Genomic DNA, 24,830 nt, shown 5'->3' on the forward strand with positions numbered 1-24,830 from the left:
CAGCATCCATGTTCCCTTAAAGCCTGACCAAGTGCCCGGTCCCTGCTGAAGAGAAACGAGCCCCCAAACATAACACTGCCACCACCACGCTTCACTGCAGGGATGGTGTGTTTTGGGTGGTGTGCTGTGTTGGGAGCATAGAGTTCAGCCCAAAAAGTTCAGTTTTGGTCTCATCCGGCCATATGACCTTTAACACATGGCATCAGAATCTTCAATAGGTTTTTTCTTCTTTCTCTCCGCTACGCTAACTAGTAGGGATCGACCGATGTGGATTTTTTTTAGGGTGATGCTGGTACTGATTTTCACTCTTCAAGTCCGTCCACAGATGTTCTGTAGGATTCAGGTCCGGGCTCCGACTCGGCCACTCCAGGACTTTCAGCCTCCTGTCCTTTAGCCACTCTGTTGTTTTTATGGAGGTGTGTTTTGGGTCGTTGTCATGCTGGACGGTGAACCACCTGCCCATTTTCAAGTGTTTAACGGAGGGCTGCAGGTTGGACTTGGCAGCATCCATTATCACTTCAGTCCTGACCAAGTGCTCAGTCCCTGCTGAAGAGAAACGAGCCCCCAAACATAACGCTGCCACCACCAGGCTTCACTGCAGGGATGGTGTGTTTTGGGTGGTGTGCTGTGTTGGGAGCATAGAGTTCAGCCCAAAAAGTTCAGTTTTGGTCTCATCCGGCCATATCACCTTTAACACATGGCATCAGAATCTTCAAAAGGTTTTTTTTACGACACACAGAAGAGGCTTCTTTCTCTCCGACCTGTCGAACATGTAGAACTTGTGAAATTGCTGTCACATGCACAGATCGACCAGCCTTTGTCTTTAAGACTCGTAACTCCTTAAAGGTCTCCATGGGCCTCTTGGTAGCTTCCCTGATCAATCTGTTCCTGGCTCTGGCTCCAGTTTGAAGGGGCGGCCCAATCTAGGCCAGGTCTGGGTCTAAGTCGGGGTCTAGGTCTGGGTGGATCCGTATGCCTCCACTTCTGGATAATAGTCTGAACGGTCCTCAGAGGGAGAGTTAAAGCCTTTGAAATCGTTTTATATCCTTCTTGTAAATTGAACTGGTGAATTCTGTGTTACCATGCACCACTAGGAGCGGGATCCTCAAGGGAACAGCTAATTATTATCCTGAAGTAATCAAAATTAAAAAAACACCACAGTTGATGTCAGGTGGAGGCCAATTAGCTTGCTGTGTGATCTGGAGGGGGATTGGTTAAACCCGAGAATGTTTATAATGGTTATTCTAAAGGGAATCATGACTTTTCCAACATTGCTCGTCTAGTTTTTCATTTTTTATGAATTGTTTTTTAAGTTTTGGAGAGAAAAATCACGCTGGATCTAAAAGAAATGTATAATTTCAGGCTGCAAAACAAAAAAAGTGACTTTTTCAAAAGGGTATCATAACTTTCTATAGACTGTTGTTTTAAGATCGACTTGAAAGGAACCCAAACATGTCCTCTATGAATCACGCACCTTGAATGAAAGGGTGAGGGGACATCTGCATCTGTTATGTTTCTTTACTCCCCCCCACGTCTCTGGATTTCTCTCCCACAAACCATCCGTCACACCATCTGCCTCCCCTCCTTCAAGTCCTCTTCATACCCACTCTGTGTGACCTTTACTCACCTGTTCTTCACCAAGCCTGTTGTTGTTTAGTGCTTTATATTGTTTTTATTTCTTATACAAGTGAGGTGACCTTGGGTGTCGTGAAAGGCGCCCACAAATACAATGCATTATTTATTATATATATATATATATATATATATATATATAACTCTCCGTATTATCATCTGATTGCAAGTGAAGCTGTCCGACGATGTGAACCAGAGGGTGAGGAAAAGGACACGCAGATGTTTGTGTGAGAGTGCTCGGAGCGAGGCTTTACTCTGACTGCTCCGTCTGTCTGTTGTTACCTATAGGGTAGTCTGATGATCTGTACCCCCGGTTCAACAGCCAGGTCTAATTAGTCTTGGTTGACCGTGACCAATCCAGACTAAATAGGATCTTAAGACAATTAATTAACTGGTGAGCAGGAAGGATGAACAGCTCCATCACTCCATCCCCCTCTCTGCTTACAAACTACCACACAAGAGAACCGTCTCATTGTCTGACGGTGCCGATTAACGCGCTCGTATTTCATGTGTTTTACATATTGTCCCTTTAAATTTCACATTTATGTTCAACTCTAACTTGAACTCTTTCTGCATTTACAATAGTCCACTGTAGTGGTTGATTTAATTGTCCTGACACCTTTTGAAAGTGCTGCTGGGAGATCGAACAGTGCACCATCCCACTCATTTCTTCTCTCCAAGGCCGTTTTCACACTTAGACTTCTCTTTATCGATCCCTTTGGGGCGACTCCGCCAAGAAAATTGGACTTTCAGCAGCTTACAAAACACTCCAAGAAGGTAGAAAGAATACAGTCTAAGGTAAACAATAAACTCTTAGATGAACAAATATAGAAAGTAAAACAATAGACAGTAAAAAATAAACTCTGCAGAGATTAGAATTCATCTCATCTCATCTTCAGCCTCTTATCCGGGGTCGGGTCTCAGGGGCAGCAGCTTTAGCAGGGGACCCCAAACTTCCCTTTCCCGTGCCACATTAACCAGCTCTAACTGGGGGATCCTGAGGCGTTCCCAGGCCAGTGTGGAGATCTAATCCCTCCACCTGGTCCTGGGTCTTCCCTGAGGCCTCCTCCCAGCTGGACGTGCCTGGAACACCTCCCTAGGGAGGCGCCCAGGGTTCATCCTTACTTCCTGAACCACCTCAATAAGAATACAAGTAAAATGAAATTCCCCGAAAATGAAATCAAATGAGTGAAGTGTAGAGAGCTGTTCAGAGGATAAGTGTAGATAAATAGAGATAATATATATAGGACTGTGTATGGCGTTTAGTTTTATACAGTTGATGAAAGACATTAGCAGTTAAATTGACTCATTATTGCACTTAAGTGGTGGATTAACCCATTTAGGCCTGAACGCCTGAAAAACCTCTGGGCGACTTTAAAATAAAACCCTAAAACCAGACGTACAAGTGTCAACGCCGGCTAAATCATTGGTTTCTCAGGCTCTGTAGCAGATAGAAATGAAATTCAAACAGTATTTGAGAGCTTAAACCTTTAGTTTTATTTGTCCAAACCTTCAATAAATCCACAAACTCAGCCAACAGAGTATAGAGTCTATATATCGTGAATTACACTGGACTGTAAGCTACGGTCTATACTTGTATGTGATGACTGAATAAAGCTCCTATGCATGATACTGATACATGCCCATAAGCAAGATGTGAACGTGATACATCATTGGAAGAAATGTCCATTAGCCTACTGTAATTATAATAATACATTATATGTGTATTGCACTTTTTAGGGTACTCAACGACGCAAACAGTCATGATTTCTTATATCATCAGCACATTCATCCATAAATCCCGCTCGATTGGTTCCAAGGGTCCAAAGTCCGGATCAGCAGTGAAATCGTTGGTGCCATTTTCATCACGGTCGCTTCCTTCTCCAACTCCTGAGCTTCCTCCGATACGATCCGTCGTCTTCCTTCATGATTTCAAAGTGATGGAAAAGTCCCGTGTGGCAGTGGGACACGTGTATATTCTGATGCATGTCATCGGCCAAGAGACCGAGAATGGGTGGAAAAAACTACAAATGCTACGAAATGACGTATCAGCTGCACCGGCTTTAATGGTAGAAATGCAGAAATGCTTTCCCAGCTTAAATGTTACATGGGTTGAGTTGTTGCACGATGGATGGATGGATGGATGGATGGATGGATGGATAGACAGATAGAGAGACGGACGGACGGATGGACGGATGGACGGATGGATGGATGGATGGATGGATGGATGGATAGATGGATGGATAGATGGATAGATGGATGGATAGATGGATAGATGGATAGATGGATAGATGGATGGATGGATAGATGGATAGATAGATAAATGGATGGATAGATGGATGGATGGATGGACGGATAGATGGATGGACAGACAGATAGATGGATGGACAGATAGATGGATGGACGGATGGATGGATGGATAACTTTATTTATCCCCGAGGGGAAATGAGGTCATCGTAGCAGCGTTACAAAACAATCAGAAATACAAAATATAAAATACAATAAGAACAGTATCACACATTTAAAACACTATATTACAATATCTGTCTTTTTTATTTCCTCCTCCCCAGAGTGAGGAGTTGTAGAGGATGACGCCCTGAGGGGCAAAGGAGTTCTTGAGGAGCCTGTTGGTCCTGAACTTGGGCCGGAGCAGCCTTCCACTGAACAGGCTCCTATGGGTGCTGATGACGCTGTGCAGGGGGGGTCCAGCAGTTTGTCCAGTGTCCTCCTCTCTGCCACCGTCACCAGTGAGTCCAGTTGCATGCCAACCACAGAGTTGACCCGCCTGATCCGTTGATCCAGTCTGGAGGTGTCCTTCTTGGATATGCTGCCCCCCCAGCACACCCCAGTGTAGAAGAGGACCCTGGTGACCACAGACTGGTGACACATCCACAGCAGTTTGCTGCAGATGTTAAAGGGCCGCAGTCTCCTCAGAAAGTCCAACCCGCGTTGTGTCTTCCTGTACAGGTGGCTGGTGCGTGTTGTCCAGCCACAGCCCGAGGTGTTTGTATGATGGATTCACTGCAAACCTAAAAATATCTAGACATCACCCGGCAGAGCTGCATGTGGAAAGGCTCTTTACCCTTTCGTCTCCTTAGCACAAAGGCTGTTTATTCTCCCGAGTCAGCTCATGTGAATACCATTGTGCAGAGAATTGACTGCGAGTGACGGCCGTGTTGATGATGCTTCTCATCAATACCAGGAGAGAACACACCTCCAAGCCTACAGAGGAAGGTGACGGAGGAAAAAGTCTCAATGTAGAGACAAGATTCATGGACCTTTGTCAGTCCGAGTGGACGCTGAAAGTGTCCGAACGAAATTCAAGGAACGGTAAGAGGCCTGGTTGTTTATGACCAGATCCTGGAGCAGCTCCGTCCGCGTGATGTGGTCTGGGTCACGTCCTCCCTCGCCCCACGGCTAAGAGCACACACAAGTGTTTCCAGTTAATGGGAATGCCCCTGACACAGGAAACCCATTGTCTTTTCCCTGGCTTTATTTTACTCTTGTCTTCTTTGTTGTTTGAACGCTGTCTGGTCACTTGATTTGTAAGACCATGGCTGGTCTGTCTTTATCATTTCTAAAAAGAGCTTTGTGAGGAAGCTGCAGACTAGCTGCTAAATATCTTCATTTACAACCAGGAGTTCACGGCTGCGACCCAGGTTTACCCGTATTACAATTTCCGTTATGTGCACAACAACAACAGAGTCTTAATCTGATGTTTTTATCCTGTTACGTTGATGCTTACATCACGGGGGTAAAGCGTTTATGACACAAGGTTTATGGTGAGGTTCAAATTAAATCCAGCACAACTGACCCGTGCAGGACGGATGAGGATTTAATCCACTGCTGTGGTGCAGGAGGAGGCGTACGGGGCGGTTTTACACAATGGGATTGTGGTGTGTCCTCAGGAGACACACGTTAAATCGGGTGAAACATGTTAAAGCTCAAATATGGAGAACGAGTCAACTGATTTAATGTTTTAAGGGCTTCACTGCAGCAATGGCGGGAATGTGCGTCATCTGTGACTCATGAAACTGGTGAATAGCGGTTCTCTAACTCACCTTTCTGGTTTCTGTTAGCTTTGGTTTGGCAGCGTCCTCTTCATCCGTCTTGAAGGATTTCTCCACGTTCACTTCCTTGTTGGGCTGCAAGAGAAGAGTTTGATTGACATTAACATGTGATTTGATTTTCACTCCACAGCTTCGTCCAAACGTTACTGATAAAAACAAAAACACACACACGATAGTCTGCCAACTCTCAGGTAAGTGCCTTTCCCCAGGGACGTCTGACGGTTAAGCTCACACATTCATTTGGACAAGTGCAGCTAAGTGTGTGTGTGTGTGTGTGTGTGTGTGTGTGTGTGTGTGTGTGTGTGTGTGTGTGTGTGTGTGTGTGTGTGTGTGTGTGTGTGTGTGTGTGTGTGTGTGTGTGTGTGTGTGTGTGAGACAGTGGATGACAGTGAGCGTGACAGAGGTGGAGTGTGTGAAGGGATGTGACAGGTTACAGAGAGCTGAGGGGTTTCAAATCCATGGAGTGACGCATCCATTTCATTAGAGAGCGAGAAAAACAGATAAGTGTTAAAAAAAACTTCAGCATAAACAAGATGGATTTGTAACGACTTATTTTTATTCTGAGAAGCCAGAAACTTTCAACGGGAGCTTCATTTCTTCCATCTCCGCGCTGAGAGCAATCAGATTAACAGCTTCAAATATGAAATCCTGGTTAAATGGATCTTAAAATATCAGGTTTAGATTCCTGGCAGCTGACTTTGAACATTAGAGATCCACGTATTTTGTGTATTAACTTAAAATATGCAGCAAGACGATGATGCGTAAAGTTGAAATGCGAGGTTCAGCAGTTATTTCGATGCCACTTTCATGGCGTCGCTCAACTACGAAAACAAATCAGTTAATGTGACAACGGTTTTTAACGTTAGCCTCGCTCTCAACTCAAGATGATTCCTTGTTTCTGTCGTAACAACAGACAACTCTGGCAACCAGCAACGCCCAACGCTATCGGCTGCTACAATGGAAACAGAACGGGACAGGAAGTCAATGTCAATGTGGCCTCGTGTCAGGCTGGCTTTCATAGTGCCTGAACCAAACCTACACTACAAAGGACCCGAGCCTTGTGTCAGGCTGGCTTTCATAGCGCCCGAACCAAACCTACACTACAAAGGACCCGAGCCTTGTGTCAGGCTGGCTTTCATAGCGCCCGAACCAAACCTACACTACAAAGGACCCGAGCCTTGTGTCAAGCTGGCTTTCATAGCGCCTGAACCAAACCTACACTACAAACGACCCGAGCCTTGTGTCAGGCTGGCTTTCATAGTGCCTGAACCAACCCTACACTACAAAGGACCCAAGCCTTGTGTCAGACTGGCTTTCATAGCGCCCGAACCAAACCTACACTACAAAGGACCCGAGCCTTGTATCAGGCTGGCTTTCATAGTGCCCGAACCAAACCTACACTACAAAGGACCCGAGCCTTGTATCAGGCTGGCTTTCATAGTGCCTGAACCAAACCTACACTACAAACGACCCGAGCCTTGTGTCAGGCTGGCTTTCATAGTGCCTGAACCAAACCTACACTACAAAGGACTTGAGCCTTGTGTCAGGCTGGCTTTCATAGTGCCCGGACCAAACCAAGTGTGGGGTATAAATTGGTTTTTACAGGCGTCTCTGGATTAATGTGGTGATGACTGCCTTTAAGGGTGGGTAGATGTAGTGTAGGTATATATGACAGTGATTTGGGGTCTGGAAAATAACTGATAACTAATTGATGACTTTATTGATTTCGATTAAAGATGGTATGGTCCATGGGAGGGGCTAGGCCTTTAAATTGAGGCGTTGGACACTGTGTAGTCAGTCGGTGAAGGGCTGTGTAGCTGTGTGGACCCAAGTACTGTGAATATCTTTATTTGGCTTTCTGGTTGAAACTCTGCTGTAAAAGGACAATAAAACATTTCATTTTTTTCTTCGAGTGGACTCGCTCTCAACTCAAAATGATTCCCTGTTTCTGTCGTAACAACAGACAACTCTGGCAACCAGCAACGCCCAACGCTATCGGCTGCTACCATGGAAACACAACGGGACAGAGATTCAATGTCAAACCTGTGAGGGGGGACAAGGACCCTAAAGCACAGGTCCCCAAAGCACGGGGGCGCGGTGCGGAAGGACACTGTGAGTGCGGCCTAAGTGATAAAATACGGTAATGCCAAGATATTAGAGATTAAACACCAAACCTTATGAACATTCACAGGTGTTTCTTTCCCTCACCTCAATAAAAGACTAGACATCAACAGCTGTATGATGGTCCAACTGGCCACAGCAAAGGTTCTCATCACCAGCTAAAATATTATAATAATGTTCCCGACACATTTGGAGAGGATTTTAAGTGATGTTTGAGTTTGGGTGTGAGGGGCGACCCTGCAGTGTGACATGACTCTCACCATAAAATATAAATCTGCAGTAAAATGCAAATTTAAAAAGACACGGTAACAATTTCCCACTATTCTAAACATCCCAACATGTGCAAAACACAGTTGACCATCATCCCCTGTGTGTGTGAGTGTGTGTGAGTGTGTGGGAGTGTGCTGAGTGCTTGCGTTTGCTCACCGATTGTCCGCCGAACTGGGCGGGCAGCCTCCTCCCAGGCATCTTTGGTCTGTTCGCAGTCGGGTGAGAGAGCTTCTCAGAGGTAGACGACAGCTCATCAAAACTCATCAGATCTGCTGAGAGTAGAGGAGAAAGGTCAAGACGAGTGGGATATTTCAGCTGTGGGTAAAAACAGGGTCAGTTTGGAGGTAGGGAATTTATGGCGTGCATTTAAAAAGCATATAGTATCTCAGTATAGTTACTTGTGAGTGTGAAAGAGAAAAAGAAGCATGAGTCACTCCAACTTTTCTTATACAACACTGAAAAACTTCCTCCTCTGTGGTGTGACAGCACTTCTCAGCTACAAGGCGGTAAACAGCGGGGGTCAGAGAGCGTCGCCTGTGGCTGATTGAATTTCCGTGTTCGGTGTCAGTACGTGTTAGACTGACTTCTGATGAGCGGCGTGGAGTTTTAGCAGCTTTTTTAGCACCGTCACAAACGGAGAAGAGGGAGGCTTTTCACCGGAGCGTTCTCCGAGCTGCTGCCTCGCACTTAACCCTCCTCCTCCACCCTCCGAACCTCCAAACCGTTCATCTCTGCAGTTACGTCTGTTCCTGGAAAATGTCTTTTAACAACTATTACAGAGGTATCCTTTCATTTGGTCTTGATGTCGGGACGTGGCGCCCTTTACTTCACGTAACCCCGGTTCCGGTACTCTACGGGGGAATTGTTGGGTCTCTTTGTTTGTGGCAAAGACTTTAAGAGTTAAATGTATAAAACTAACATCTTGGTATACAAGCAGATGTTTGCATTGACACACTTCATTCTGAGAAGTCGGCCCGCAGAGCCGAAAGAACTAGACTCGGTGGCAAAGAGGTCGCTGCGTGTCCGCTCTGCTCTGCGTCCGGTGTGAACAGCTCGCTTAACCGACATGGGAGAGGAAATAAAAGAAGGACGGGAGCGTTTTCACGTCCTGTTTTGGTATGTTTAACACGCTCTGAAGCATCGTACCGCGCCGCTTATCCTCCAGAACAGTCTCTGACGTGTGACGACCTCGTTAAAGATAAACAAACGTATGAACCTGGTTTCTAGACGCTTCAAACTCCAATTTCCAAAGAAAGTGTGTTGAACATTACATTGAGTTTAATGTTACAACATGAGAAGCAGCAGCAGCAGCTTTATTTAGATGCAGCATGCAAACAAATACCACTGGGTAGATGTGCTTCACGTCCACTTACGTCACACGAACGTCATCTGTGGTTCAAATAATCACCCAGTCACCTCCATAATCAGACAGAATGCCAGTCATAGTCCGTCTGTAGCCAAGACTGTACGTACCCATATCCGGAGACTTGTCCCCCCAGTCCCCAGACAGGGTTTTGGGTTTGGTGGGCAATGATGGCTCAAAGTCCGACTTTGGTCGCGTTGAAGGCACCTCTCCATTGTGCCTGCAGATGAAAATGGAATAAAGACAATTACTGTATATACACACAAGTATTTACAGGACATCATCAGTCGTTATGGTCGACTGATTGTTGTTCTTGTATATTTATATTAACAGAAGACAAAAGACAGGACGTACACGGGTTCCGTACGGACAGAAAAGCTCTGCAGTTCATAGTTGAACAGCACGGCGAACACACCAGATGATCAGTTGCTGGACTGAGAGATGAATCGACTCCGATGATGAACTTACTTGAGGTTCGGCGAGGGAGCGAGAGGCTTGTCCGGCCTCTTCGGGGGGAGACTTCCCGGCCTGCCTTTCCCGGGAGGGGGGACCGGCTTCTTGGGCGGGACCACAGGCGCTGCGGGCTTGGATGGTTTGTGATCTGGTGTAGTCCTGTCAACTGAAAAGAGACAGACGATTAAAACTAACTGACGGTGGTCTGGTGGTTAGTACTGTGGCCTCACAGCAAGAAGAAGAAGAAGAAGAAGAAGAATTCCTTTAATTGTCCCGCAATCGGGAAATTCAGTTGTCACTCTTTTATTATTTTTTTCATGTTACACACACGGGCCCGAAATACACACACATGCACAAACAGGACCTATATACATGCAATTAAGGAGAGATGTTAGAGCGAGGGGGCTGCCAGGGACCGGCGCCCCGAGCAGTTGGGGGTTCGGTGCATTGCTCAACAGCACCTCGACAGTGCTCAGGAGATGAACTGGCACCTCTCCAGCCACCAGTCCACGCTCCATTCATGGTCCACACAGGGACTCAAACCGGCCACTCCGGTTCCCAGCCAAGTCACCTATGGACTGAGCTACTGCTGCCCCAGGGTTCCTGGTTTGAATCCCGGCTGGGGCCCTTCTGTGTGGAGTTTGCATGTTGTCCCCGTGTCTGCGTGGGTTTTCTCCGGGTTCTCCGGTTTCCTCCCACAGTCCAAAGACGTGCAGGTGTTCGGTTCATTGATGACTCTAAATCACCCGTAGGTGTGAATGGTTGTCTGTCTCTGTTCGTCTCTATGTGTCCTGTGATAGACTGGCGTCCTGTCCAGGGTGGACCCCGCCTCACGCCCGATGTCAGCTGGGATCGACTCCAGCCCCCCACGACCCCGACAGGGACAAGAGGATGAAGATGAATGAATGCATGATAATACATTTTATCTGTATTACACTTTACATTCAACAATCTCAAAGTGCTACATTTAGAAAAGTGCTTTGGTGAACAGGAAGGTTCTCAGGTCTTTTTTAAAAGCGTGTGTAGTCTGCGGGGCCCTCGGGTGGTCAGGGAGGGCGCTCCATAACCTCGGAAAAGGCCCAATCACCCGTGGTGCGGAGCTTGGTTCATGGAGGGTGTTTGAGGAACCAGAACTGAGGGTGTGAGGAGGTCTCGGGGGGGTCAGGAGGTCCTTGAAGTATGGGGTGCATGTCCGTGAGGTACGTGAGGAGGGAGACCGTGTACTCGATGTTGAGTGGGACGGGGACAAACTACATTTCATCTTCTTGAAATCCACTCAACAACCACACACACAGAAACGGAGGCAAATAATTTGAAGTCTGAGTCACAAAAGCTCCGTCTGTTTTTGTGCCGAGCTAAAAAAAAATGCTCCGGACAAATTGATTTTCAACGAGCGAGTCTGCTGATGGAGTGTGTCAACAGCTGAACTCTGAGTCAACAGTCAGCTCTCTTTCATGCTTGTTTTTAAAAGGGAGCATCTCTGGGACAGGGGGTAATCAGGGCCTCGCTCAGACAAAGACAAAGCTTGGAAAAGGGAAAAATGTGATCTGAATTGTAAAAGTGTTATAACTAAAGTCATGTTTTTCACTTCCATTCACTGAGGGCGCCCTCCCACTGTTCCTCCGTCCCGTGCCCCGTGCTTTAGGGTCCTTGTCCCCCCCTCCAGGCCCGTTTGTACTCACACTACCTGGGCCTCGGAGAATGCTTCTTGCTGCCTATACATCATCACGCCGTAACACATCACACGCATTGATGACGTCATGGCGATGTGTGGCTTTGTTTCCAGATCTTTCCGTAGACCTCAGAGTTTTTGTGCGTCTTGTCGACTGTTTTTGAATCTTTTCATCGACCAAATCTGCAGTAAACACTCCACCTCCGCATCACACCAACGTGAACCTTTCACCGCCATTGTTTGAAATGTCCGCGCATGGTCCCTCCTTCTTTTTTCTACGTCCCAACAGGCGCACAGGAAATGACCTCAGAACCGCCGTAGGCCTCGTGCTCGTACACGTGCAAACGTGCTTTACTAAAGCCCACCTCTCCCAAACGGGCCGTGGACGGCAAGCGTGCCGCTCCTAGACACGGTACAGTTGCACTCATACTGGTCAAAGGAACCAGACTTTAGCTGTGAAACGTGTTTGGGCACGGTACGGAGGCACAGTGGGAGTGCGCCCTGAGACTCCTCTCAAACTGTTTGGAGCTAAACCACTTTGAAAAGCTCTGTCAAAGGTCAAGAACATGGTAAAACAGAACACCTTGAATAGAAATGTTGGGGGAAAAAGCACTTGGCCTTAAGTGGGTCCAAATACAAAATGTTTATCTGTCTCCTGGATATCACACTTATAAAAGTGCTGTTGTGCAACAGGTCGTGACGGAAATGTCATCTTCAATTCTCATCCCCCTTCTCTGTCTCTCTCTTTATATATAGATCTGTCTGTCAGGGTTCGTCTGCTCGTCTGTCGCTCCCAGTTGAGACACAACTGACAAACATGTGGAATAAGAACGTAATTTAAAAAACAATAATAATCAGCGGAGATATGCGTCTTAAACATGTTTTTATTGAGGTTTTATTGGTGTTATATGTTTTGTTTTGTGTGAGCGGCACCTTAGGAGCAGCTAATGGAGATCAGGTTAAGAAAGAAGAATACAAGGGTTATTTATAAAAGCCCACCTCTCCCAAACGGGCCGTTGACGGCAAGCGTGCCGCTCCTAGACGCGGTACGGTTGCACTCACACTGGTCAAAGGAACCAGACTTTAGCCGTGGAACGTGCTGGGGCACGGTACGGAGGAACAGTGGGAGTGCGCCCTCACTGCAAACCCCTAAATCCTACACACTGGTCCAAACTGGGGTACATCCTTTAGCTAATATTCAAGAAAGGAAGAGGTCAGCTGAATTGATCTTGATGTAGCTCACAGTTAAAGTCTGTCACATCAGATCTGTTGTGTAATGTTTACGCTCTAAATGCTCCGTCTATATTTGCATATGTTAGGAAGCAAAGCCTGCGCTTGTTTAATAAGTGGGGCTAACGTGAGATGAGATGAGTGATGCTGACTGACATCGCCCGGGCGCATGTTGGAAACGACGTAATAAAGAATCAGGGGTGATCAGCTTCAGTGGCACTGAGGATTCACAGCTTCAGGGAGAAACCACGTTCGGAGTTCAGATCGTTTTCTGCAAAGATCACAAACACAATCTTTGTTTTGCACAAGTTAAATTCTTCATCATCGTAGAATTAGTGTTTCTCCGGGAACACAAAATGAAAAGAAAAAGTATTAAAAATTAAAAATTTAGTGTTTAACGAGTTGAAACTTGCAGCGCAACGCTCTGAAACCAGTTTACACCAGTGAGACGGTGTACCGTTTCCATAGCAACGCCTCTCTGACCTCTGACTTTTAAGGCTTTTTTCAAAACTGGATATAATTTACCGCTTTTTTTATCTCTTTATATCATCACTGCATCACTTTATATCATCACTGCATCACAGAGCTTTGCCTTCCTCAGCTCTCTTTTCATCACAACGGTGCGGTAGAGCGACTGCAGCTCCGCCCCCGCTGCTCCGATTCTCCGGCCAAACTCACGCTCCATCGTCCCCTCACTCGTGAACAAGATCCCGAGGTCCTTGAACTCCTTCACTTGGGGTCAGGACTCTTTAATTCTGCTTTATCAGTAATGACAAATGGATAACGTATGTACATCAGTCACACATGTTTCTCCAGATCAACCGCTGTTGACACTCGTTCCACCACTGAGTAAAGCCGTTCACTGCCTCCCCTCGTCCACGGTGGAGCGGGTGGTGACACGGATCACAGGGCACGAGCAATACAATACTCCAAACAAGGATAGACATGAAGAAGGTAGCTTCTCACGTGTGGTGCAGCAAAGTTGTGAAGAAGGTGAGTTAATGAAAGGATGAAATGAGGTAATGAAGGTGAAGACGGAGAGTCCTACCTCTGTCCTCTGGCCTGATGGGATGAGGCTTCTTGTCGGCGCTTGGAACCTCCGGTTTGAGAGCTGCAGAACGAGACATGGTCGACACAACGTTACCTCGACTGTCTGTCTAACCTGACTGACTCAAGACTCACCAGACAATAAGAAGGAACTCACACACTTACACAAGTAAAACACAAAAACCACACACACACACACACACGCACGCAATCTCTATTCGGCACTACTGTGCTGTGCACGGATCGCTGCAACCACTCACTTGGGGTTTCTGTGTGAGACAAGTATAAAGTTATTAAACAGAATCACAACACAGACAGGAAGTCGTGTACAGGCTCAGAGATGTCTCAGAAACACACACACACACACACACACACACACACACACACACACACACACACACACACACACACACACACACACACACACACACACACACACACACACACACACACACACACACACACACACACACACACACACACACACACACACACACACACACACACACACACACACACACACACACACACACACACACACACACACACACACACACACACACACATACATATATATATATATATATATATAAATCTGCAACCCAATGCAGCGGTTGAAGGCCATGAATGCAAACTCTGTTACTTCCTGTGCAGACAGGAAAACAATTATGCAAGTGTGCATTTTGCAAACTGTAGATATTGGTGCCGATATGAAGCACGACGGCTTTAACAGCAGCACTGATCCAGGAACACACATCAAGAGAAACCACTGTGGACACAAAGGCTCAGTCCTTCTTCACGTGGTGACTTTGACAGAGGCAGAGAAGAGACTTCTGCACATCTACATGCTCAACTCTCCAGGTAAAGAATGTTTACAGCCACTTCTTCCTACTATAAAATATTCTAAACAGCCATCTGAGTCCCACTGCAGTCATATCCACATAGAAAAGACTTGCAGCTCAAAACTACGAACAGAATAGCGGTCGCCATAACGATTGCCGCTCTTTTCCCCCTTTAAAACCGGCATCGATCTTAAAAATCCTAAATCGCTTGAATGAAATAATTGAAATACTACTATTAGTTCTCATTCATTCATCTTCAACCGCTTGTCCCTGTCCCTGTCCAGCTGACATCGGGCGTGAGGCGGGGTCCACCCTGGACAGGACGCCAGTCTATCACAGGACACATAGAGACGAACAGAGACAGACAACCATTCACACCTACGGGTGATTTAGAGTCATCAATGAACCGAACACCTGCACGTCTTTGGACTGTGGGAGGAAACCGGAGAACCCGGAGAAAACCCACGCAGACACGGAGACAACAACTCCACACAGATTCGAACCGGGAACCCTCCTGCTGTGTGGTGACAGTGCAAACCACCACACCACCATGTTTCAAATAAAGTAAAATGACTTCACACCATGTTCTTCTACTGCCCAGCTCGTTTTTAATAGTCCCGCTCTGTGCTGTGATATAAATTATATTTTAATACAGTTCCCACGATGGATCAAACACACTCTGGCATCAGCCCGTCACAAACCCACTGGTCCCACATGTACACCAGCATAAAGACAGAGAACCAGACACTCTGAGAGTGATGTTTAAGGTGGAATAAGATCTGTTTCCATAACATGCACACATGGAGACAGAGGACAGACGTCATTAGATACCACGGTTACAGATCCTATGGAAGCACCTCTGCACATTCTGCAGCCGCGGAGGAAAATGTGTTCTGTACGCAGCGTTTCTTCACATCAGACAGTTCCTCCCCCTCCCCGCTGAGCTGTATTTAATGAGGTGGAGGGTGAAAAGTGTTGCTTACCTATGCTTTTTGATGGCGGAGGTGGCTTCTTCGGCTTCTGACGGGAAGAGAAGGTGAGAGAGAGAGAGAGAGAGAGTGAGAGGTCAGAGCGACTGACTTGTGTTATCTCATACACAGAAATCCCCAGCTGTGTGTGTCGATGGGTAATTACACATCTGAGCGTACACAACCAGACCATACGAGCACCGGCTGAGTGCATCCAACAACAAATCAATGATTGGATGTGCCTGTGCCAGAATTATCGGTGTAGTCGTGGACTGGAGCGAGCAGAGGAACGGAGGAGCTTGAACGCCCCGCGTCATTTAAACCCCCTGTATGGGAGCATTATGAGGGCGCCCTCCCACTGTGCCTCCGTCCCGTGCCCCATGCCCCGTGCTTTAGGGTCCTTGTCCCCCCTCCAGGCCCGTTTGTACTCACACTACCTGGGCCTCGGAGAATGCTTCTTGCTGCCTATACGTCATCACGCCGTAACACGTCACACGCATTGATGACGTCATGGCGATGCGTGGCTTTGTTTCCAGATCTTTCCGTAGACCTCAGAGTTTTTGTGCGTCTTGTCGACTGTTTTTGAATCTTTTCATCGACCAAATCTGCAGTAAACACTCCACCTCCACATCACACCAACGTGAACCTTTCACCGCCATTGTTTGAAATGTCCACGCATGGTCCCTCCTTCTTTTTTCTACGTCCCAACAGGCGCACAGGAAATGACCTCAGAACCGCCGTAGGCCTCGGCCTCGTGCTCGTACACGTGCGCACGCTCGTGCTCGTAAACGTGCAAACGTGCTTTACAGAAGCCCACCTCTCCCAAACGGGCCGTGGACGGCAAGCGTGCTGCACCTAGACGTGGTACGGTTGCACTCACACTGGTCAAAGGAACCAGACTTTAGCCGTGAAACGGACTCGGGCACGGTACCGATGGACAGTGGGAGTGCGCCCTAGGTGACCGTGGTCAGGCCGTGTCACATACGTCTGCTGTATGAGAAGGCTGCATCGTCTCTGTAATAACTATGATAACATTTGTTCACTGACAGCTTACCTCCTCAGACTCCTGCCTCGGAGACGACCTCACTGACCCTCTGGACGCTGGAGTCTGAAAGAAGAACCAGAATATGATCAATGAATGAAATCTGTGGAAAACGTCAAATCACTGTGTGTGAGGACACCTCACCTGGTGTCCTTTAACTGGTTTCTAATGATCATGCAGACTCCTCATACGGCACACACACACACACACACACACACACAGACGCACAGAAGCGCGCACACACTCACAGAGACACTCAGACAGACGCACAGAGACGCACACAGAGACACACGCACGCACAGAGACACAGACACACTCACTCACACAGACACACACTAACACGCACTCAGAGACTCGCAGACACACACACACACACACACACACACACACACACACACACACACACACACACACACACACACACACACACACACACACACACACACACACACACACACACACACACACACACACACACACACACACACACACACACACACACACACACACACACACACACACACACACACACACACACACACACACACACACACACACACACACACACACACACACACACACACACACACACACACACACACAGTCTGCTCAAACGCATTAACGCCCTTTTCGAAAGCTGGTTCAGTGATCATTAAAAGTGCCTGGTCGACACTTATCAGTAATAAGTTAAAAGGCATCTGGCTGATTTTCATGAGACCTTATCACCGTGTGGGAAAGACGTGCTCCTGTTACATTATAGTAATTAGACGATGGAAGGTTTAGTGGGCCATGTGTCAGGTTTGAGATGAGATGAGATGAGATGTACGGACTAGATTCTTTAAAGTCTCATCCTCCACTCGACGTTACACACTCTATTCATGTGCCCTATTTCCTTAGTAGCATCTTCTAAGATATACTAAGATACCCTCCACACACTTTAAGACGTATATAAATGCTCTAATTTGGAGAATAACTCGTCTGATAAATGGCTCAATCACCCACTAACAAGTGCTGAGGGCGCACTCACACTGTGCCTCCGTCCCGTGCCAAAACAGGTTCCACGGCTAAAGTCTGGTTCCTTTGACCAGTGTGAGTGCAACCGTACCACGTCTAGGAGCGGCACGCTTGCTGTCCACGGCCCGTTTGGGAGAGGTGGGCTTTAGTAAAGCACGTTTGCACACACGTGAGCACGGTGGTTCTGAGGTCATTTCCTGTGCGCCTGTTGGGACGTAGAAAAAAGAAGGAGGGACCATGCGCGGACATTTAAACTAATGGCGGTGAAAGGTTCACGTTGGTGTGATGCGGAGGTGGAGTGTTTACTGCAGATTTGGTCGATGAAAAGATTCAAAAACAGTCGACAAGACGCACAAAAACTCCGAGGTCTACGGAAAGATCTGGAAACAAAGCCACGCATCGCCATGACGTCATCAATGCGTGTGACGTGTTACGGCGTGATGACGTATAGGCAGCAAGAAGCATTCTCCGAGGCCCAGGTAGTGTGAGTACAAACGGGCCTGGAGGGGGGGACAAGGACCCTAAAGCACGGGGCACGGCACGGAGGCACAGTGGGAGTGCGCCCTCAGACTTAGAACTTTTTCTTCTCCCTCACTGAAAAATAAATAAATAACTATTATAAAGAGTTTTCATTTCGTGTGTGTGTGTGTGTGTGTGTGTGTGTGTGTGTGTGTGTGTGTGTGTGTGTGTGTGTGTGTGTGTGTGTGTGTGTGTGTGTGTGTGTGTGTTCTATATTAATGCATGTTCTGTATCCGTATTGTTCTTTATTTTATGTAGAGCAGGTTTTATGTGACAGCATTGGGGTCAAAGATAATAATCTTATCACATCTTACCTCTTTGTCTGCTTCAGTCACCATGACGACAAAGTTGTCAGGGAAGACGCCGTCTCTGCCCCCGATCTCCCCTCGCCACCAGCCGGGCTCTCCTGTGTCCTGGAAGAGATCGGATTAACCTTTAATTTGACACTTTCCAAATACAAGCACTTGCCCACAGTGTCCACTAGGTGGTGGTGTCCTCCTAATAAAGAGTTAGTAGGGAGCGTGAGGGAGTCAGAGTTGTGTGTCACCATTCTCCTGCTGTTCAAGAGTCACCGTGTCACAGTTATCTGGATTAAATCAGCTGAGACGACGAACTGGGGCTTAACAAAGACAGAGTATCATGCTACAGTGAGTCACTCTGGAGAAAACACCAACAACATGCTTAAAAAAATAAAAAAACAATGACAGGAGCCTCCACATTGGGGTAAACAGAAAACCCACTCACACAGATCAGGATCTACGGTTTGACTCCCACCACCCCCTGAACCACGAGCTTGGAGTTATCAGAACTCTGAACACAGAGCTGATAACGGACCCACCAGCTCACAGAACCTGTGCCCCCCCAGCTGGACCTTTGTGAACACAGCAGCTGCTTCAGATAGAAAACCAAAGAGGTTTAGAAAGAAAACAAGAGGAACAACAGAGTCGTCCCGTATGTGGCTGGGGTATCAGAGAAACTCAGGAGGGTCTTCAACAAACACTGCATCCCTGTGTGTTTCAAACCCAGTAACACACTCACACACACTCACACACACGCACAGACACGCACAGACACACTCAGACAGAGACCAGTTCATCCCAAGGACAGAACACAAAGCAACCTGGTTTATGCTGTTAATGCAACGAGGAATGCAAAGATCTCTACACTGGAGAAACACAACAACCACTGCATAAACGCACGGCCCAACACAGGAGAGCTCCCTCCTCAGGCCTGGACTCTGCTGCCCACTCACACCTCAAGGAGAAAGCCCACTCCTTTGATGACAACAATGTCCAAATCTTGGACAGAGAGGACAGATGGTTTGAAAGAGGAGGAAAAGAAGCATCTCTGTAAAAGTAGAGAAACCATCGCTAACCAGAGGAGGAGGTCTGAGACTCCACTTCTCTCCAGTTTACAATGCTGCCCTTTCATCCCTTCATTCAACAATCCAACCTCAAAGAACAACTGTTCACAAACGTCCTCCTGTGACTCCAACGACTGTCGTTCAGACTCAATAGAGCACTAACCAAGTCCAGACCTACTTCCACCAACCACTGGACCAGGACCAGGACCAGGCTGGGACTGGACCAGCACTAACCAAGTCCAGACCTACTTCCACCAACGACTGCCACTCTAACGACGGTCGTTGGCACTTGGAGCACAAAGGGTTCCAGTGACATCATCGACCTTGTGAGAGGTTAAAGACCTGGATCTCCGCACCAGTTAGCTTGACCAGTCCCAGCCTGGTCCTGGTCCTGGTCCAGTCCCAGCCTGGTCCTGGTCCAGTCCCAGCCTGGTCCTGGTCCAGTCCCAGCCTGGTCAGATGCGTACATGAACTGATGAAGCCTCTTGGATGAGAGGTGAAACGTCTTCCTGACAAATAACCAAGTCCAGTTGCTTTTGACTGAAATTACTTTGAGGGTAACGACCTGGACACATGAGAACTTTCACAGGCGTAAAAAAACCACACTTATTAATTGTAACGCACACTTAAACACACACACGCGCACACACACACGCGCACACACACACACACACACACACACACACGCGCACGCACGCACGCACGCACGCACGCACGCACGCACGCACGCACGCACGCACGCACGCACGCACACACACACACACGGTGAAGGATTCAAATTTGCCCTCTGGGGGTTTTTTCTTCGTCCTGCAGTTTCTCATTCGTCATTTTTTGTAACGTCTATGAATGTTTTTACATTTTGCAAACAACATAAATAAATAAATAAACAAAGAAATAAACAGAGCAGTGGGAACTTACCTTGCTCAGGATGTGAATGACATCGCCCTCTTTTATGGACAGCTCGTCCTCGTTTGTGGCCTCAAACCCAAACGTGACCTTACAGTACTCTTTGGCTGAGGAGGCAGAAATAATGGAGTCAGAGGCAAAAGCAGGAACATGTAAACACAGACAAACACACACATGGTCTAAGAAATGACACATTTCTTTGGGATATACACAACTTATTATATCTCATGAACACACACACACACACACACACACACACACACATACACACACACAACTATTCTGTCAGTATTGCAAGTGTTGCTTCATCAGACCCCGACTACACAGTGGAGCTGGAACTGATGACACACACTAACAATGCTAACGAGGCTAGCACACCAACTGTGGAAGCAAACGGGATGAACAGAAAAGGTGTTTTTCCCTCACACTGACGAGGATCTGGTGACAGTAAATACACTCAGGGTGCACTCCCACTGTGCCTCAGTGCCATGCCCAAACAGGTTTCACGGCTAAAGTCTGGTTCCTTTGACCAGTGTGAGTGCAACCGTACCACGTCTAGGAGCGGCACGCTTGCCGTCCACGGCCCGTTTGGGAGAGGTGGTCTTTAGTAAAGCACGTTTGCACGTGTATGAGCAGGAGCGTGCGCACGTGTACGAGCACGAGGCCTACGGCAGTTCTGAGGTCATTTCCTGTGCGCCTGTTGGGACGTAGAAAAAAGAAGGAGGGACCATGCGCGGACATTTCAAACAATGGCGGCGAAAGGTTCACACTGGTGTGATGCGGAGGTGGAGTGTTTACTGCAGATTTGGTCGATGAAAAGATTCAAAAACAGTCGACAAGACGCACAAAAACTCCGAGGTCTACGGAAAGATCTGGAAACAAAGCCACGCATCGTCATGACGTCATCAATGCGTGTGACGTGTTACGGCGTGATGACGTATAGGCAGCAAGAAGCATTCGCCGAGGCCCAGGTAGTGTGAGTACAAACGGGCCTGGAGGGGGGGACAAGGACCCTAAAGCACGGGGCACGGGACGGACGCACAGTGGGAGGGCGCCCTTAAAGAACTTGAAAAGTGTTTTTACCTTTGGATTTGCTGTCTCCGTCTGCTCTCTGCGAGTCGGTCATGGTGGGGTGGGCGGGCTTTGCGGCGGATGGTAATGATGGGATTGGCTAAAATGAAGCAAACCATACAGATGGAAATGATTTATCTCACATGAGGGGATATGTGAGTCCCGACGATGAGACAGTGTGTGCCTGAACCCATGACTGTTCTGTTGCGTATAAATGTGCATGAATGATGCGGTTAATGTCGGGGTTAGCGGTTCAGGACTTTGGAAGGGAGCGAGAGAAAGAATAATTACTGAAAGGAAGGAAAGAGGGACACACAGGAGGCTTGTACCTCTCCTGCTTTACAAGGAACGCCTGACGTTACAGCTCGCGAGTTGTGATTAGTGCGTCACAGGCGAGAGAAATAGTATTACTACACTGTGACAAAGTGTTAGCCCGCTTAAAGCACCAGACAGGTGTTCAACAGACCTCTTCTGATAAACAGGAAATCAAAATCAAGCAAAACTGAAGATGTCAGAAGCAGGATGCCTTATGTCCTTGCTCCACTTCTACACTGCCATCATCGAGTCCATCCTCACCTCCTCCGTCAGCGTCTGGTACGCTGCTGCCTCTGCCAAGGACAGGCGTAGACTGCAGCGTATCATACGTTCTGCAGAGAAGGTGATTGGCTGCAACTGAACTCTACTCTTCCAGGCCCCGAGGAGAGCAGGGAAGATAGCTGCTGATCCCTCCCACCCTGGACACTATCTGTGTGAACCTCTCCCCTCTGGCCCTGGAGGCAAGAGGGGAGAGGTTCAAACAGGTAGTGTTTTTTTTGTCGTTTCGTCATGTTTTTGTGGTGTTTTGCGCCTGTTTTTAGTCATTTTGTCATGTTTTTGTGGTGTTTTCATCTGTTTTTAGTCGTTTTGTCACGTTTTTGTGGTGTTTTCATCTGTTTATAGTCGTTTTGTCATGTTTTTGTGGTGTTTTCATCTGTTTTTAGTCATTTTGTCATCTTTTTGTGGTGTTTTCATCTGTTTTTAGTCGTTTGTCATCTTTTTCTGGTGTTTTCATCTGTTTTAAGTCGTTTTGTCCTGTTTTTGTGGTGTTTTCGGTCTGTTTTTGCGAAGTGCGAAGATAGCTGCTGATCCCTCCCATCCTGGACACTATCTGTTTGAACCTCTCCCCTCTGGCGGGAGGCTGCGGTCCATCAGGACCAAAACCTCCCGCCACAGGAACAGTTTCTTCCCCTCTGCCATCAGGCTCTGGAATTCAGTTAAAGACACTTAACGGTCATTCGTCATATTAACGACATCTGGAACTCATACGTTATATAAACGTACCCAAATCACAGGTGTTACATTAACACCCCCCCTTCACTGGACACTGTAACTTGCACACTACCACCTGCACTGGTCATGCAAGTACACTCACTTATATTTCATGCATATGATTCAATGCCTTATGTTTAGTTTGCTTGTGTTCATGTTGATATTTATGTAGGCGCCGTCAAAGCAAGTCAAAGTCCTTGTAATGAAAATTGCCTGGCAATAAACCTGAATCTGACTCTGACAATCCTATCGCAGGCAGAGGGGAGAGCAGGAAGTGCATCATGTGAGCAGGTCAGGACCCAAATGGAGATCTCTTAGGCTGCGGAGAGGGTGGCGTGAGAGCATGTGACATGTGGTGGTACGTGAGGAGTGGAGGAGAGCGGAGGAAGCCGTGTTAGTGGTGAAAGAGAGAGTGAGAGCTGTGAAGAGGAGAGAGAAGGAGAAGAAGGGAGGGTTTCAGAACGGAGTCACGTGATAAACGAAGGCAGCGAGCGTCTGCTGCAACTGTTCAGGGTGTTAATGTCAACGTGCTGTGGTGTGACGGCCGGGCCTTCTGTTTATGTGCATTTAAAAAAACAGTAAAATCACATTTAAACTCAGGGTTTTCAGGCTGTTCTCCATTAAAGACATTTCCAGTTGACTGAAACCTTTTTGTCTGGTGTGATTTACTAGTTAATTTAATCTACAGATGTATAAATTTGAGTTTCTTCACATAGAACTGAGCAAAAGCAACACTTTAGATCAAAGATACGCTCATAGTTTTCTGGGAAATAACAAATTCAGCAAGAAAAAAGTATAAAAAATGACTTATTGACTAAAGAAATCCCAGTCCTCAAAGGTTCAGGACTCGTAAAACCTTTCTGAGGTCAAATTAAAGCACATTTCAAGCTCCTCCAGCACCTTACAGCTGTGGAAAATCACATATTTCTACTAATACACTCAATCATTTCACTTGTTTATTTAAAAAATCACGTTAAAATAGATGTTATTATGTTATAAAACACTAAAAATGTTTCATAACAGCGGAAGGATTTAATATTTAATTAGATTTCTACTTTATAACTATTTGTTCAATAGGTATTGAGACAAATTTCAAGCACTTCATGCAAAAATTCAAGTGTTTCCAAGGATTTCAAGCACCTGCATGAAACTCTAAAGGTTTTCCATTTAAATATGTAAAATTATGTTTTTTCCACAGACGCAAAAAGCTGCTCGCGTGTGACGTTTAGTGCTGACGACAGCGAAACAAGTGTGTTCACAACAAACTGAGTCAGCGTGTGTTCGTGCACCAACAGACGTCTGAACCAGGACGCCTGCTCCAAACCAACACACAGATACATTTATATATTAATTTATATAGACAGCACACGGCTATGCACATAGATGTAGTTAGGAACTGTTAGCGGGGCTAATGGGGATGCTAACGTGCAGCAGCTAACTGTCATCAGTGCAACACTTTGCATGTGTTTCTTTAAAGAGCCACAGTTCGTGTGATTTGCATCCGCTGCTGCTGCTGAATTAGATCTGATATCAGACTTTTACCTGCACGAGTGTCACATCAACTGTGCGCTCAGGGGTTCAATTCAATTCAATTCAGCTTTATTTACGGCGCCAAATCATAACAAAGGGATCTCAGGACACTTTACGGAGTGGGTACAGACCACACAATGTTCAGGTAACATCTCTTTGAGCTAATGTTTCTATTGAGTATTAAAGACGTCCACTGAAAGAGGACGTCTTTTTAATTATTGCCCCTGATTCACCTGCAAAATGTCCATTTCTCTGATGTTTGATGGCCACTGTCTCCAAATGAGGGGTTGGTTTAATAGTGACTCTGTCAGAGTACGCAACATTTTGAAGTATGTATATGTATTCATATTTATATATTTATAATATACATACACAATAATTTCCCTCGGGATCAATAAAGCTGCTTGAA

The 24,830-nt window shown here is 46.8% G+C and overlaps 1 protein-coding gene across 3 annotated transcripts in view; it reads right to left on the bottom strand.

The window, feature by feature from the left end:
- The window catches only part of cd2ap (CD2-associated protein), a 67,044-nt gene that overhangs the window by 15,614 nt on the left and 26,600 nt on the right, over positions 1-24,830 (bottom strand). Inside the window, exons 7-16 of one of the 3 annotated variants that reach the window (XM_083933992.1) lie at positions 21,596-21,683; positions 20,525-20,619; positions 18,558-18,656; positions 16,723-16,776; positions 15,684-15,717; positions 13,860-13,922; positions 9,925-10,075; positions 9,567-9,676; positions 8,250-8,365; positions 5,694-5,777 (exon numbers count right to left, since the gene is read on the bottom strand). In XM_083933992.1, the coding sequence (XP_083790118.1) occupies positions 5,694-5,777; positions 8,250-8,365; positions 9,567-9,676; positions 9,925-10,075; positions 13,860-13,922; positions 15,684-15,717; positions 16,723-16,776; positions 18,558-18,656; positions 20,525-20,619; positions 21,596-21,683 (894 nt within the window). Of the gene's footprint in view, positions 1-5,693; positions 5,778-8,249; positions 8,366-9,566; positions 9,677-9,924; positions 10,076-13,859; positions 13,923-15,683; positions 15,721-16,722; positions 16,777-18,557; positions 18,657-20,524; positions 20,620-21,595; positions 21,684-24,830 lie in introns of all 3 variants that reach the window. The other 2 variants (XM_083933991.1, XM_083933990.1) reach the window with 2 other exon arrangements.

This window comes from Echiichthys vipera (assembly GCF_963691815.1).
Source record: "Echiichthys vipera genome assembly, chromosome: 19".
NCBI classification, from domain to species: domain Eukaryota; kingdom Metazoa; phylum Chordata; class Actinopteri; order Perciformes; family Trachinidae; genus Echiichthys; species Echiichthys vipera.